This window comes from Anoplophora glabripennis, unplaced genomic scaffold, assembly GCF_000390285.2.
Source record: "Anoplophora glabripennis isolate ALB-LARVAE unplaced genomic scaffold, Agla_2.0 scaffold26, whole genome shotgun sequence".
Classification (NCBI taxonomy): Eukaryota; Metazoa; Arthropoda; class Insecta; order Coleoptera; family Cerambycidae; genus Anoplophora; species Anoplophora glabripennis.
In genome coordinates, this window is record NW_019416261.1 from 1,690,146 (window position 1) to 1,706,972 (window position 16,827).

Below are 16,827 nucleotides of genomic sequence, written 5' to 3' on the forward strand. Positions count from 1 at the left end.
TCGCGCACGCGACTAGATCTCTCGCGAATGTACTATTTTCTCTATGGTATATCTGACCTTGGGAATTGTTTATAAAATGCATATGGTATACTAGTGATGTAAGATTCTGATATCAGATGGTTAAAAATAGAATGACATCACCTACTTTATAGGTATACCTTTTATATTTGGTTGCCTACTTTCAAGTGAATGTATAAACTTCAAGCAAGTTCAAGCACCTTCGGTACTTTTATTATAGTAATAAGGTTCGGCTTATTCTGGGTCACCAAAGCCTCAGCACGAATGGCCGTCGGGATGCATTGTACCGTTGTTTCTACCTAATGCACTCGCGTTTGAACTTAGGAAATGCGCTCGATGTATTCACACAGCTCCTCAATTATAAAGGGCCTCATTCGACCTCCACAGTTATTAGGTCAGACGCTCTGTATAAAATAAATGGCTAATTGTAAGATTGTAATAATTCAATACACAATTTTCTTTTTCTAATAGCTAGTGGAAGTATTGGCAGTCTAATGACTGATTACACTCATATTCGATGCAAAGTAATAAGTCACTACCTGTCAGGGGATTCAGTGCAGTACGGTTTTAAGGGGTTTAGAAATTGAATAATTTCTTTATGCATTATGAAGGGATCAGTTCACGTTTGGCGCTCAATTCCTACAAAAATCCCTTTATTATCATAAACTACTCATTTTAAATGTAATTTATCATAAACCCAATTTGCTTTTTAAATTCCACGAATGTTACATTTACATTTTACCTGCGTACGCGCCACTGTTGTTTACATGTTTTTTTGGAGACGGTCTCTGATTTATGACCAAGCTCGCCAGGTTAGTATTTGACGTATAACCGACCACTTCATACCGTATGAAGCGGTATTTCAGATTTTACATTCAATTTCATTTTAAATTTAAAATGGTTCATCTTACGCTTCCTAAAAATGATGACACTATTTTGAATTTTTTTGAAAAAAGACCGACAATTTTTGCTCTACTTTGCGTCGAATACGATCCTACTGCAACTACATTCAATAAATTCCGTTTCATTATCAGTAACATCTTGTTTAACATGGATTTCACATATTGATTTAAAAACTCAAGTGTGTTTTTACAATAACACAAGCTTTTGTCAATTGAATAATCCACAGTTAATCGATTGATAATCATTTGTTATTTGTTAGTCAAGATTGTAACCGACCATAAGTTCAGATTTTCAGGACTTTTGGCTCAAAATGAAATGAATGAAAAAAACCTGTAGAAAATTTAATTCTCTACAATTTTCGTGAACTTCTTACAAGTTTTGTGACGATGGCCCAACCAGAATCCACATCATTGGTTTCGCCTTCGCAAATTTTTAGATTTTTTATTCTGAGATGTCGATGTCGATGTCAAATGTAATTCTGAAAGTGTATATACAGGGTGTCTCATAATTAGTGTCCAATAATTTACTACTTGATTATATTACCAAAAATAAGAGTATTTTTTCATATAAACATGGGTCGAAAAATACTTCTTAAGGGAGCTACGCCCCCTAAATGGAGCCTCAAAAAATTAATTTTTTTTATATTTCGAGAATTTTAAGACCATGAACGCTCATTAATAGTCGAAATAAATCACCATACAATTATTCAAAAATTTTTGTCAGGGGCGTCTCAATTGGGGGCTCGTCGGCTAAAATTTGCCCCTATTTTTTGCTTGTCAGAATTTTCAGTTTCAAATGACAACATATGAGAGACCCTCATTTCCTCTTCAAAAAAGGTACTCTTTATTTCTTTCGATGAAATGCTCAAATTCCGAGAAAAACGGATGTAAGCATTCTAATAAAACGTTAATAAAATTCAAAAAATTTTCTTCAATAACTAAAATGGGTGCATGTACCATTTTGAATTTTGATATGTCATCATATCATTATATATTGTAATAAACAACGTGAAAAGTTCTTAGAAAATTATGTATGGGCGTCCCAAGCAGGGGGGGGGGGGTTCGGCTAAAATTTGTCCCAAATTTTTTACAAGTTGCTATTTTCAAATTTTAACAGTAAAATTTGATAGATCTGAGTTTTCTATGAAAAAATGGTAATGTTTAACTTATATTGAAAAAGTAATTCGTTTTCGAGAAAAATCGGTTTAAATATGTTATAACGCTTGCTTTCCTAAGCCTACTTTTCGGAAATGAAATGAAGGTCTATCATAGTAGATATCTGAATTTGAAAATTTCGACAAGCAAAAAAATTGGGACACAACTGAGACGCACTTGACTAAAATTTATGAAACATTTTATGATCTATTTCGACTTTTAATGAGCATGTTAAAATTCATAATTTTCCAACAACTCATTTCGGAAATATTTAAAAACCCATGTTTATATGAAAAAATATTCATTTTTTTGGCAGTATAATCAAGTGGTAAATTATTGGACACTAATTATGAGACACCCTTACTGTGTGTCCCAGGATGGGGTTTCGCACTCTTGTAAACTTTTTTATTGTTGATTTTTCGAGACAAAGTTATTCTTGATAAAAAATGTTGCTTATTTTGAGAAGCCATTGGCAATAATCAAATATGTAAGAAAATATATAAAAATGTGAAATTTTCCTTAAGCAAAGTGCCTTTAATTTTTGTTTCCATTATAAACTGTATTTATCAAAGTTGTTCGAGAACTCAAGAAATGCTTACGGGGTTTTGGTCAGAAAATAACAATAATCACATTTTGTACATAAAAAGATTACGCAATTTTTAACTACCTTACATACCATATAATTACCATGGATACTTCCTTATCAATGTCAAAGTCAACATATTTATTTTTATTAACAGCCCACCGAATAATTTGTATTCATAATGATAATCCTGGAGTAATGAATTTATTTTGTGAAATGGTATGGAATCGGTAATGTTTCATATCGATATGCAATACAAAATTTTAATGAACACTATCCAATGTAACTGCAACTCGAAGAGCAGTTCGCAAGCAAATTATAAAACTCGATACCACTGATGACGAAAGAACATTAAAAAGATAAAAGGATAAAAAAGAATACAATGATAACGATGTTGTGTAGTTATGGATGAATGTTGTAGTTATGGACTGCACAAAACAATCCAAATATTAAGTTTCTTGTTTTGAGAGACATGTCGCTCTTTTCAAAAACTTGAAATGAGTTACTTCCAAGGAAGAGAGCGATATGTCTCTCGAAACGTCTAGAAACTTAAACAGACAATTTCTGTATGCATTAAGAAAGATAGCTAAAAATCGTGTCTTCTTATTTGCAAAATGTGATGAAATGATTATTCTTCTTTTTTGACTATACCCATACTTAAGCATTTCTTGAGTTCTCGAATAATTTTGTTAAATACAGTTTTTAAAGAAAACAAGAATTAAAGGCACTTGGACACCCTGTATATTTTATTACATATTTAGTTACTGCCCATGCTTCCCAAGATATGTAAAACTTTTTGTCAATACCTACTATTTCTCGAAAAATCAACAATAAAAAAGTTTACAAGAGTACGGTACCCCATCTGAAGACTCACTGTACTTGGTTTTGGACAATCAATGTCATCTTCATTAAAAAGCTCTCGAATTAAAGTAATTCTCAAAAAAAATATCCGAAAGTGACGTGGAAAGAAATAAAATTCGAATATTACGTTATAGGAAGCCATGCAGATGTTGAATGGTTCGAGAAATCATTCGTTTCAAGGATTAGGAACAAACAGGTAAGGACCAAAGTTGTAGAGATTTACATTCCATACAGTGTTTATTTACGTTTATTTCTGCGACAAAGTAAAAAATAAAGGAGATAAGGTAATAAGTTAATTTCACTCCTTTTTCTAGGTTTGAATTGAAAAATATCTCGTAGACTAATAGAGCTAATGACAAACCTATAGAAAATTTTCGACAAGTTTGTTTGTAACCATTTTTAGCATGGGCGTAGCTAGGGGGGAGCCATGCCATGCGCACCCCAGAGAGCCTGGTGCCCACCCCAGAAAAATATCAATATCATCTTATCTTTGTCATATCGGTAATTCGGTGACTGCGAGTTCTTTTTAGAATCAAATTAAAACGTGTTCTTTGATATTGTAATTCGCTAAACGATGAAGTCCAGAAAATAGACCACCAACCAACCCCTGGAACAGTTTCATGCCAAATGAATTTAACCAAAAACCGTTCATTTTATAAAAAATTGAAAGAGAGCCGTTTTGTTTAGAATTGATTAAAAAATTTAAAAATGATGTTATTTTCCAAAAAAATCCACGGGCGTACGAATTATTTTTTTAAAGGGGGCAGTAACCCACCTCAGGCACGTCACTGGTGTGTGAAATGGATAACAGATATCTTTGTTTTATTCACCATAACTAATGTGTTATTAATACCAAATTTCAGTTCAATATGTGTTGGTATTTTAGAGATATTAAGAAAAATTCTTTAAAAAAGTTTGTTAATCAACTGTTAAAATCCTACTACAAAAAACTTACTCACCCTGTATATAGGAAAGGATAAGGAATTGTTTTAATGAAATTTGTAATTTATTTGCTTCTTTGATTGTTGGTAGAACTGAACCCTTTATGAATAAATACGTGAATTTCTTGAAGACTTCGTGAATTTATTCATGTCAATGTAAAACAGTTATCAGAAATCGCTTCCTTCAAAGATTGGGACACTTTGTATTCCTATACAGGGTGTCTCAAGTACGTGTCGATAATAAAACGAGCGATTATTTACATAAGTTTCCATGAGCACATGTTCAAACTGGTCTAGTTTTCTCGATAGCAAAATATATCTGACAATTTTTTCTAGAGCTCAAATCGTCTTGTAAAACGGAAATAAACTACTAAACATTTTTCATCTTTATGGGTAATATTTTCTTTAACTTCTTTTATTATTACCGTGTTAACTCATTTTATACAGCATTTGATATATCTGAGTTTATTTTACACAAGATTGTCTCTCAGAAAAATATAAAAACTACAAAGGTTAAAAGCAACAAATAAATATAATTAATATCTGTAGCAAATAACAAGGTTATGCTTCAGAAAATTGGCATATGGTATAAATTTTTCAAAATATTTAGATATATTCGGTAAAAGAAATTCCTATTTGTTTTTACTTAAAATTAATATAGGAAAAACTGTAATATAAAAAGTATTTAAGTTTATGATAATTTGCTTTCGATGATGGGATCCTAGATCCTAAATGGGACGAAGTTGCCGAAAATAAAACCTAAATATTATATACATATATCAAATTAATCAAATGTCGACTTTGGTTACGTTTACTTTTAATCTCAATTAAAAAATAGATGTTAGGTCACCTACTGATAAATCATTATACCTATAGGTTGATGCTATTATAATAAATATTTCAGTAATTGCAAAATAATCATTACAAATATATTTGGATTGTAAAGGTCATATATTTTGTCAGCAAAGCATTTCAATATGACTAATTCTAAATATTGTAGGCGCCCAAATAAGATACATATTTTATTTTAAAAACATTGTTACGGAATTATTCTAGAAATATCGTGAATTTTAAATAAGTGGCACTTATAAAATTATCACTTGGGTAATAACCACTTCTGTAAACACATAAAATCTGAATTTAAAATGATGTAGCAAAGTTTACTCACCTGAATGTCATTGAGAGCATGAGTAATCTTCTGGATGTTGAAGTGGAGACCGGCAAGTGTAGATACCGGTTCGTCGGTGAATTTGGTCCTCGAAATCACCGCCTTGACTTTATCGAGAGTCTGACAATAGTCCTTCCAGATTTCAGCGTCCTGTTCCAACTGGGCCTTTTGGGACTTTGCGGAGTTAAGCGTGTTCTTTAGAATCTGAGTATGTTGCTGTTGCTCCCTGCTGAGTTCTTCTTGCTCGTAGGGTGTCAGACTGGGCCAAATCTTATCAGCAGCTTGCTGGATGGTTTGGGATACCAATTCTTTGATGTTACCTTCGGTGCTGAAGAAGATTTTGTGTTCCTCCAAGTCTTGCAGTATATTTTCGAAATCAACACCTTCTTTGTGAGATGCCAGGCGAATTTCTGCTTCCTTTACCCAGTCAAATAGTTTCTGTCTGTGCGCTGCGTATTCTTGTCTCAAAATCTTGTTGCTTTCTAAGTATTTCTGCCTCTCTTCTAATTCCCTTGGCAATGAGGATAACAAGGAGTTGGCTTCTTGCAGTTGCTCTTGTAAAGATCCGGGCATGCTGTCGTCATGTCTTGTGGCGTCTTGTATTTTTCGTATTTTATCCAGATAATTATTGACATTTTCAGCTAAACTGTGATGTTTGGCTAGTTCTTTATCAACACTATTAACATCTCTGCTTAACAAAGGTCGAGATCGCACAGTTGCTTCATTAGTATGCAGCCAATCAAGAATTTCTTCCAATTCTTCAGCCAATTTACGATGCTCAGCTGCGGTATTCTCATGTTCTTGCCTCTGTTTCTCAACTGCTCTCCTCAAATTTTGAAGAGATTGTTTAAGAGACTGAATTTGTTCAGTAATAGTGTTTTTGTCTTGAGAGGAACCGTCGGCAGCTATTTGTTGACCTTTATCTTCTGCTGACGCTAAAAGTGCTTCACATTCTTGAATTTTAACGATAATATCGTCATATTTCTTAATCTTTTCTTCTATAGTACCGCCAGTCTTTTCCACATCCCGCACTATTTCCGTGTATTTCGTTATGAATGTCATTATTTCTGTTATAATTGCGAGATATTGCTCTCTTAGCAATAACAACTGGCGTAATCTTGCGATTTGATCTTCTATTAGCTTGATAAGGTCATCTTGTAAATTGATGACGCTTTGTAATTCGGCTTGGTTTGCACCGGGGACATCACCAAGTTTGGCTTTATTCGCTTTAAGACCTTGCAAGAGCCTCTCGTACGTTGAGAGGATACTTTGAACGTCTTCGACTTTGGTTCCTATTGGTTTATTTAGTTCCTTCAACTGGCCTTGGATTTCCTGGATAAACTGCCTGCTTTCTGCAAGACGTTGTTGGGCGTCCTTGATCTGCTGAATATTTTGTCTGAGTGCATTGGTTCTGTCTTGTATCAAAGATGCGACTCTATTATGACGATCTCTTAAACCGTTCAGTGTATCGTTGAGTGTGAGTTTATCAGACTCGCTTATGGTAGGTAATATAGCTTTGCCTTGTTCGGTAATCTTTTCAATATCTCCTTGTACTCGTTGAGCATCATCGTTGAGTTTTTCATATTTTGATAATTGTTCTTCAAGCACATCCAAGTTAGCAGCTCTTATGTCGGAAGACGTAGCGACTTCCGCTTCTTTTAGCCAGTTGATGCATTTATCTATATCACTTTCAAATTGCCGCCTTCCTTGCAACAAGTCGGAAAGAGCATGAATTTTCTGTTGTGACTCAAATTTGAGATTATCGTATTCCTCTTTAACTTCGTTTAGTAGATGCTCCAAACGCTCGCGGTCATTTTCGTCACATTCTTTGAGGACGCTATTTCCAAGTTTGAGAAGATCATTAAGGTCACCTTCATTGAATTCTTTAATATCATTTTCATATTGTTTGTGTTGGGCTATTTCACGTTCAACTTGGTTAGCTTGTAAAGGTAGGTAGCCACTAAGTTTTCTAACTTCTGCGTTCTTAGATTTGAGCCAAGCTTTAGCTTTCTCCAAATTCGACTCCAAGTTTCTTCTAGTATTGGCTGCGGCTGTAACTCGATCTATCTCTGACTTAATTTTCTCAACTAACTGTTCTTGTTCAGATCCTAGGTTCTTCAATGAACTTTCTAGTTGGTTATGCTCGGATGGTTCTAGTTCGTTAGTCATGTTACCAATACGCTTTATAAGGGTTTCTTTGAGAAGTTGTTTACTGTCAGCCTCTTTTAGTAAATCCTTCAAAGCATTTAGCTTATCTTCGGCTTTACGGCTTTCGAAACCAAGTGGTCCAGGTCTTTGCAAACTAACAAGTTTCTCCTTAACCCAATCCCTAGCTTGCTCAATTTCGTTTCTAGTGTCTTCAATGCCCTTTCTTGTCATCTCAAGAACTTGAAGTTTGCGTTGCAGCCTTTTGGCTATGTCGTTGTAACGCCTTTCAATTGATTTTGTTTGTTCTTCAACTTGTTGGGAGTCTAAATTATTAACAAAATCGATTACTTGGGAAGCCAAACGCTTTACTTCATCCAGTCTTTTAGGACCTTGGTCTTCGAATTCAGCTTGAAGGTCAGTAATGGCAGACTGTTTCTGTTGGCAATTGAGGCCGGAACCTTTATCTATAGCGTCGATTCTCTTGGCAAGATTATCAAACCAGTTAGTGATGACTTGAATATGTTGCCGGTACTCGTCTATTATTTCTTGATTGGCCTGTTTCTGGGCAATAACCGCTGTTAGTTCGTTTTCGAGATTGTCCAACATCTTTTCTAACTCATCGTTCTCATCACTGGATGCTGTCAGTTCTGTAAGTAAATAACTTCTGCGTTGACCGATTGAAGTTAGGAGGTCGTTCATGTTGTTCAGCTCTTGCTTGGCGGCGTCAGCTCTTAGCTTGACTGGACGGTTTTTCCACTCATTTACTGTGGCCCTTTGAGCTATTATCCAGTTTCTTAATTCAGCTCTCTGTCTTTCTTTTTCTTCAAACTCAGCGACGGAAGTGGTCAAATCGCTGAGGTGAGCTTGTACCTAAATGAAAAATATTCGTAGTGAACAGTAGCATTTTTTTATTAATGAACTGATGATAAAACTGACATCAATTTATAAATACAATTAATGGACTAGATAATATTGGAATTCATAAAGGCTTCATTCAAGCAAGTGAAAATGATATATTTGTCAATGCAATATATTTGTAACTCACTTAGGTCATTATTCACAATAAAGGTTCAGGGTATTTTTATTCATTTGCACGAACTAAGTCTTTTAGAATGCAGATTTTTTAAATCTATCTTAATATTCATTACTTTGCAGTATTTACAGCATTCTAACACTTTCTTTAACACTCTGTGAAATCATGCAATCGTGCTAAGTACAAAGCGAATAATATGGAAAATAAGAAATGTGAAAATGTGTAGGTGTTCTACAAAGCTATGCAGTTGAAAGTGCAGTAAAAAAATCACAGTATAATTTACATTTATAATGGTTAATGATTTGTTTATTTAATGTTTGTAATTAAATTAAATTTTAGTTCTCTATCAATTTAACGCTTAACTGCAAATGGAACAGCAATTATACTGGTCTTAAAGAGGGTCTAACTGAAAATTAGAGCAGATGAAAAATAATGTAATGCGCTGCTAACCTACCTCATCGATCTGTGTGTTCAGTTTGTTAACAAAACCACGTGACATAAGTTGATCCAAAAGCAATTTCAGTTTACTAGAATCCTCTGAAGTTGCCGATCCCTTGTGCGTCTAAGAGCAAAGCAAAAACGTGCAAAAAAATTCAAAGAAAACCAGCAAAATAAAAATAAAAATAGAAAAAGAAAAATCAAAAGCCAGTACCCTACATATTACCGACATTTACCTGATCGATTAGGTCTTCCAATCTCGCCCTGCATTCTAGTTCCTTAATAGGTACAGGAGGAGGTAGTGTATCCCTTGGACTGCTAGGTCGACTTATGGAAGCTGTAGCTGCCTCACAAGCTTGTACTGCTAACGCTAGTCGAGACTTTTCGTTTTGCAATTTATTGTGAATAACCTGAAAACAGGAAATTGAATTTTTTACGACCCCTTTTCTCAATAATACTATGTTACCTTTGCTGTTTCTAATTGAGTCTGAGCATCCTTCAGATTTTCAATCGGTTTTTCAATTTCCTCTGCTACGATAGGCTCGTACTCATCTAAGTTTTGCATTATACTCTCAAGAGTGTCTTCATATTCTTTAAATTTAGCCAAAGAATCAACCAATCTGTTTTTGATTTGCACTGCAGTCTGAAGCAAGGAGTTGTAGCTATCTTGCACATTGTTTAGTTGTTTCTCTATAGTGTCTTTAAGAGCGGGAGCGGAATTGACATATTTTTCAATCTGACCGTAACCTTTGGCCTTCACATCATCCAAAGTTGATTGGTACTTTTGAATTTCTTCTAATAGAACTTCATGCTGAGCTAATTGCTCTTCTGTTTGTTCCCTATTGGTAATGTAGAGAGAGTTGTGTGCCATCAATTGGAAGGATACTTGTAACAACCATTTTTCTGTTTCTTGTAATTTTTGATGATACAAATTGTAATCTTCCAATTCTGCTTCAACAGATTCTTTGAGAGCATTACAAGTTGCAGAAAGCTTCTCGTACCGAACTTCTAACTGTTTAACTTGTTCTAGAACGATCGGTTGCTTAGCCCAAGAACTTAATTCTGCTGCTTCAGCCTTTAAGCGACCCAGATCAGTTTGTTTATTACTGATTTCCACTTGCAAATTCTTGTATCTTTCGAGTAGTGTTTTCATTTCACTTTGTTCTCCTTTTGTGTTTGGTTTTTGCTGAAGTTGCTTTTCTATTTCGTTTAACCACAGTTCCAATTTCCTCTTAGTGTCATTGTAGTCTTCCCATCTCGCCAGTCCAGCTTTAAGTTGTGCTTGAATGGACGTCAAATCCATATTGAGTTGGTCCCAACTGTTTCTTAACGTTGTCATGTCTTCTCGAAGTTCATTTTGTTTGTCAGCGGGAGCTGTATTGATAGCTTTTCCAAATGCATCTTGCAGTTTAGATAATAACTGTTGCCCTTCACTCATTCTAGCAGCAACTTGTCGAGCGGTTTCAAGTTTTGCACGCATGCTCGATTCGTCTCCTTCACCAAGACAGTCTTGGACAGATTTATGGGCAGAATGTAACCATTCCTCAAGTTCTGCCTTAATTTTTAAGAATTCTGTATGATCTGAAAGATTCTTTTCTACTTTAGATACAAGACTTTGAGCGTTTGTTAAAAGATTTGTATATTCCGTCTGAAGTTGAACAGTTTTGTCACGAACCCAACCAACTGCGCTTAATTCCATAAGAGCTTCACATGAATCTGTCAAGTTCTCCATTTGAGATTTTTGACTAATGATTTCCTCAAGCAAAGCCCGACATTTTTCTAAATCTTCAGGTTTATTATTTTCAAGTTGTTGCCTTTGGGTTATAAGATTTTGATATTTGTCGATACATTTGTTCATAGTCTCGTAGTTTTTCTTAAATTCTTTCCATGCTTCTTTGCATCTGTTTAGAGACTTTTGCGTTTCAGTACAAATAACCTGCAATCCTTCCCAATCGACGTTCAATTGTTCGATTTCTTGACGTATGGTGTCTTTGCCATCTTCTCCGGTGGTCTTCATTACTAAAATGCTGAGTTCAATGGTCTTGTTAACTAAGTCGTCACACTGTGGGAGCGATGCCGCTAATTCTGATATTTTAGCTTCCTTTTCGACAATTTTCTCCAATTCATCGTGGAGATTTGAACAGTTCTGTATTTCCATTTGTGATTTTCTTATCCAATCTGAAGCTTTGTTATACGAATTTTTGTACTGTTCATGATCACGTACTTGATTTTCTAAATCGGAAATTGACGAACTTAATTGGACTTTAAGATCCTCATATCGTTTAATTGCAGTTTCATATTCAACAGTAGACAAATGTTCATCTTCGGCTATTTTCGATTTTAATTTTTCGACTAATTCATTGTGGGAACCGATTTCCTTTTGCACGGCCTTGAATTTTTCTAATTTAGCTTTCTTCTCACTCAATTCATTGAGGTAGCCTTCATCAAACTGTATTTGGTGTTCTTGGTCTTGAAGCCATTCTAATAGTTGTTTATAGATTTTATCAATTTCTTCCAGTTGACTGGCTCTGGACTGGAGTTTATTTCTTATCTCTTGTACATCACTCAATAGTTTCTCCATGTCTTGTTTCAGATTATCAGTATCTTCTTGAATTTTAGCAACTCCCGATTGTTCTGTATTCATTATGACACGTTCTTTGAGCTCATATATATAACGTAACTTATTTTGTCCTTGCTCTAAGGAAGTTCTAATATTCTTCACAACTCCTAGTTTATTATTAATCTCCACAAGAGAATTTGGAATATCTAGGCATCCGTTCAGTTTTTCTCTAGTCCTATCTATCCAGTCCTGGCATTCTTGATACAATGCACTATGTTGTTGGTGTTCCTGATAATGCAATTCTAGGCGTCTCATAACTTCTTTTGCTAATGACAGAATGGCATTGTACTTAGTAGAAAGTTGGGTAATGGCATTGCTAACTCTTGTGTCTGCGCAAGTTTCGAGAAGAACTTGTGCTTTCATGTTCAGTCGGTCAAGTTCAGTCTGCCAATCAAATAGGGTTTGCAGTTGTAGTTGGAATTGTTCCAGAACTGCCCGCTTTTCTTCTAAACTATCTTGAAGCTTGTTGTAGGACTGCACCAATTTTTCAGTTTGGGCCAACCATTCCAAAGCATCTTGATATTGTTCTTCGTACTCTGTCCATTTTACAATTCCAACTTCTAACAAACTCTTGGTACTATTGAGATTCTCCACGTAATTATCAAAATCTTCTTGGAGCAATCCTACTTCTTCCTCAATAATTTCTTTATCCACTTCATCGGCGTATTGGAGAGCTTTGTCCGCTTGATCTAAAGCCATTTCTAGTTTCTTCTGTCCTTCTGGAATCTCGTTTGTAAGTGCCTTAAGTTGGGAGAGTTTACTACCAAGGCTTTCTTTGTCGCCAGTAGGTTCAGAACACTTGCCAAGACGTTCTTTGGACGAGCGTAACCACTGAACAAAATCGTTGGCTGCGTCGACAAATGCTTGATGTTGTTCAACAACCTCTTTTTGTTTAGCATAAAGTTCTTGAGCCTGTTTAGAAAGCGTTTCATATTTGGTTGAAATTTCTGACGCTGGAGCTGCTTGCTTAAGATCTTCAGCTTTTGATGTAACTGACTGAATCATAGGTTCGAAAGAGACGATATCTTGTACGATACTACCAGTTTCGCGTAATGTAGCTTTCCTTTCTCCTATTGGTAAACTACTAAGGCCTCCCTTTTTAGATTTTACAACTATGGGCTCTGTAACTTGTTGTAATTTGGCTTCGCGATCCGTAATCCATTGTTGAAGTTGACTATAAGAACTATCATAATCAGCCCATTGAAGTAGAGCTGTTTCCAAATGAACTTTAGCAGTTGACATTTTCTTTACAATTCTGTCCCAATCTGTTTGTATTTCTTTGAGTTCGTTATTAATGGCCTCTTTTCCATCAGAACGAGTATTTCGTAAAACTTTTTCGCCGCAATTTACAGTAGCGTGTACCAAGTTTTGACCTTCCTCGCGTTTTTGTATTAATTCTTGAATTTGATTTAAATGTTCTTGTAGAACTTCTTTACTGCTATTGGATGCTGCTTCAGAACAATTTCTGATTAATTCTCTAGCATTATCAATCCATGCCCTTGTCTTTTCTAAATTATCAGCATACTCTTTGTGCTGTTCGTGATTGGTTTCAACTTTCTTCAGCACATCTTTAGCTAAGTTTAGTTCAACTTGATATCTAGAATTCAGTTGTTGCAATTGGTTATTCACATGAGTTTCTAATGGTGATTTCAATAATATCTTTGCCGAATTGTTCAGTTTTTCTATTTGTTCTTTTCCATCTATGAGCCGTTTTAATATGCCTTCCACTTCAACAACTTGTTTTTGTTTTTCTTCCAATGTTGGCATCAAGGCAATTTTCTGGTTTTTAACTAGAATTGTGATTTGCTGTAACCAATCGGATATTCGTTCAAATTCATCTTTATATTCTCTCCAATGTGACAGAACTGCTTCCAATTGTTCTCGTTGTTGTTTCAAATCTTTAAACAATCTCTCAAAGGATTCTCTTAGAGCCCTTATATCATTTTTAATAGTTTCTTGGCCTTGGCTACTTGTATTAGGAATAACAGCTTGAGCTGCATGTTCCAAGTTTTCAAGAAGTACTTCGCCTTGAGCTTGTTTATTTAATAAGTGATCTAATGGTCCAGCGAGGGTTTCTACAGTCAATTTGTCGCTGAAAGGTCTTTGAAGTTGAGGAACTTTCTCCTGTGCTCTGGTCATCCATGTTTGCACCTCGTCATGAGCTTCTTTATACGCTCTGTGATCTTTGTATTGAGATTCGCGCTCGGCTAATAGTTTCTGAAAAATAATTAATTTAATTAATTTAATTATTGTAAATCCAACAAAATTATACTTACATTGATCTTTTGGGCGATACTATCGAACCTGTCTAGCATATTCTGAGCTTCAATAGCTGCTTCTCCTCCACGTTTACTTTTTAGAACTTCTGCTGCTTGTGCTTTCAAATTGTCAACTTCAATTTTTTCGCATCGTACTTTTTCTTCAAGATTTTTTATTCTGTCTAATTGGGATTTCTTTTCAGTGACAGTTCCCTGAAGTTCAGATAGTTCTTCATACTGGCTTTCCAACCACTCAACTGTCTTGTCGAGTGCTTTAATTTCTTCCAATAATCCAGCCCATTTTGTCAGAGCGTCATCCAAAAGACCCTTTGTCTCTACCATTGAAGAAGCTAAGTTAGACCACTCTTCTTGCAAGTTTGCCAAAGTTTGGTTGATGGTTTCATGTCCATGTGGTGCAGTATTAGCTAACACAATTTGTCCCAATTCCACTAAACCTTGCAGTTTCGTAAATCCTTCCTCCTTGTTTAAGAGCAATTCCTGAATTGTTTCCAATTTGTTCTCTAATTCCTTTTGTGAAGCTGAATTGATATCTGAACAGTATGACAGTTTTTCTTTAATATCTTCCATCCATTGCTCACACTGAAGTACTTGAGAGTTAAAATCTTTATGATTGTTGACATACTGTTGCCAACGAGTGGTTAATTCTTTAACTTTTTGACAAATTTGTTGATATTTGACTCCAAGTTCAGATATCTGAGATGGCCTACTCATCAATCCTTTGTTGAGTTGTTGCAATCTCTCTGTAACCTGGTCGATTTCGAGTTCCTTCGCCCGAATTTCTCCCTGCATAGATTTCAATGATTCTAATTGTTCCTCTTTTTCTTTAGCTGTAGCTTTCAAATCTACTGAATGCAGCTTAGCATCAGTTTCGCGGATCCAGGATAAACAACGGTCTTTTAGTGCTTCGTATTCGGACCAGTGTTCTAATTTACTCTCCAACTGACGGATGATGTTTTGAATAGTGGATACTAATGCAGCCCATTCTTGTTGCGAGTTCTCAATTTGTGATCTAATTTTGCTTTGTCCGTAATCTATCGTCCCTGGTATTACTTTGTCTCCCAAAGTCTTTACTGATTTTATACGGGATTCCTCATCTGGTAAAGTTGCTTGTAAATTCTGTAAAAATGTGAATGAAGAGAAACCAAATTCATATGCATTAAATAGGTTTTGTTGTAAAAAATGAAGTATGAACTTCCACTAGTACCGATACAATTGATAACTGAAGAAAAAATGGAGTTTATGTGTCCTAAGCTTAATTTATTTATTATTAATAAACTATCCAAATAAGTAATGACTGATTAAAGTAAATTAAATAGTAATAACTAATTTAATAAAAAAAAATTACCTTTAGTCTTTCTAGATTGGACTGAAGGGTTATTCTTTCCTGTTCGATGTCTCCTAGTACAGAAACTGTATTACGTGTGGCGTCCATCCATTCTTGGCCATCAAGGACAGCTTTGGAATATTGCTGGTGGTCGCTGACTATAGTCTCATAGCTTTCCACAAAGCCCTGAGCGCGTTTAACGGTCTTGGCATGTTGTTCGGTAATGTTGGCCAGCTGTCTGTCAATTTGTTCATTTCTTTCCGGTAAACTTTCCACTCTGTCACGCAAATCCACGATATCCTGTTGATGCGCTGTAGCGTCATGCAACAAATTTCGGTAAACTTGGAGCTGAGCCTTCTTCTCGTCCAGAGTAGCTTTTAGTTCGAGTTCTTGAGGTAAGTGAATTTCTTTCAGCCAGTGCAAAATGCTGTCGACACATTCGTCAAAGCCTGACCATCTCTCAAGTTTGGCCTTAAGGTCTCTGTCCGTGCTGTTAATTTCGTCGAATAAGGCTTCTAGTGCTTGTTGCAGTTCTTGTAATTGGGTACGGATAATTTCTCTACCTTCAGGTGCGGTAGTTGGATAAAGTTTTTCTCCCAATTCGATAGTGTTATTTAGTAGCAAAGTTGCACTGGTTTGTTGTGATAATAATTCTTCAAGTACCTTAGCTTGCTCGGCGAGACATTCGCGCGCCCCTCCTTTAATATTTTCCTGGCAGTTGTTAAATCTAAAAGAAAATATATAATAAATCTTGTAGTTTTATCGCAATAGAAGTTCTTTTACCTGATTTGAGCAGCAGAGATCCAATCCGAACAGTGTTTATATTTCTCATTATATAATTTGTGATCCGCCAGAGCTTGTTCACATTTCTTCAAAATTTCTTTCGCGGTCACCTGAACTGATTGGAATCTTGACGTTATTTGTTGGATATTCACTGAGATTCTGTTGTCTCCGCTGCTCTGTACTAATTCAGTTGAATCGTCAGACATCTTATCGAATTCTGCCTCGTTTTGACGCAGATTTAAGATGAGAGCCTAAAAATATTTTTTCTTGAAATATTTCGCACGGTAACTGAATATCACCACCTAATTGATGAAGATGGAAATGAAAAGACTATTGAACTACATATTTCACTGATTGTCAATACACACAAAATAATAATAACCTAACGATGTAAAATAAATTCCACATAAGGTGAATCTTGAGCGTGGTGCAATGAAAATTATAGTAATATTGCATTGAAACATATTATTGTCGTTATAATCGTCGTTGTCCTTGTCATTATTATTATTATTATTAATATTATTATTATTATTATGATCCTAATCATCATCATCATCATCATCATCATCATCAT

General features: G+C 35.2%; 1 protein-coding gene across 8 annotated transcripts in view; it reads right to left on the reverse strand.

Annotated features, from left to right (window-relative positions):
* The window catches only part of LOC108905816 (nesprin-1), a 423,696-nt gene that overhangs the window by 126,255 nt on the left and 280,614 nt on the right, over positions 1-16,827 (reverse strand). For 5 of the 8 annotated variants that reach the window (XM_018708877.1, XM_018708884.1, XM_018708861.1 and 2 more), the window contains 7 exons: positions 16,254-16,504; positions 15,492-16,197; positions 14,144-15,262; positions 9,714-14,084; positions 9,484-9,657; positions 9,264-9,371; positions 5,629-8,646 (listed from right to left, as the gene is read on the reverse strand). In XM_018708877.1, coding sequence (XP_018564393.1) covers positions 5,629-8,646; positions 9,264-9,371; positions 9,484-9,657; positions 9,714-14,084; positions 14,144-15,262; positions 15,492-16,197; positions 16,254-16,504 — 9,747 coding nt within the window. The remainder of the gene's footprint in view (positions 1-5,628; positions 8,647-9,263; positions 9,372-9,483; positions 9,658-9,713; positions 14,085-14,143; positions 15,263-15,491; positions 16,198-16,253; positions 16,505-16,827) is intronic. The other 3 variants (XM_018708911.1, XM_018708854.1, XM_018708902.1) reach the window with 1 other exon arrangement.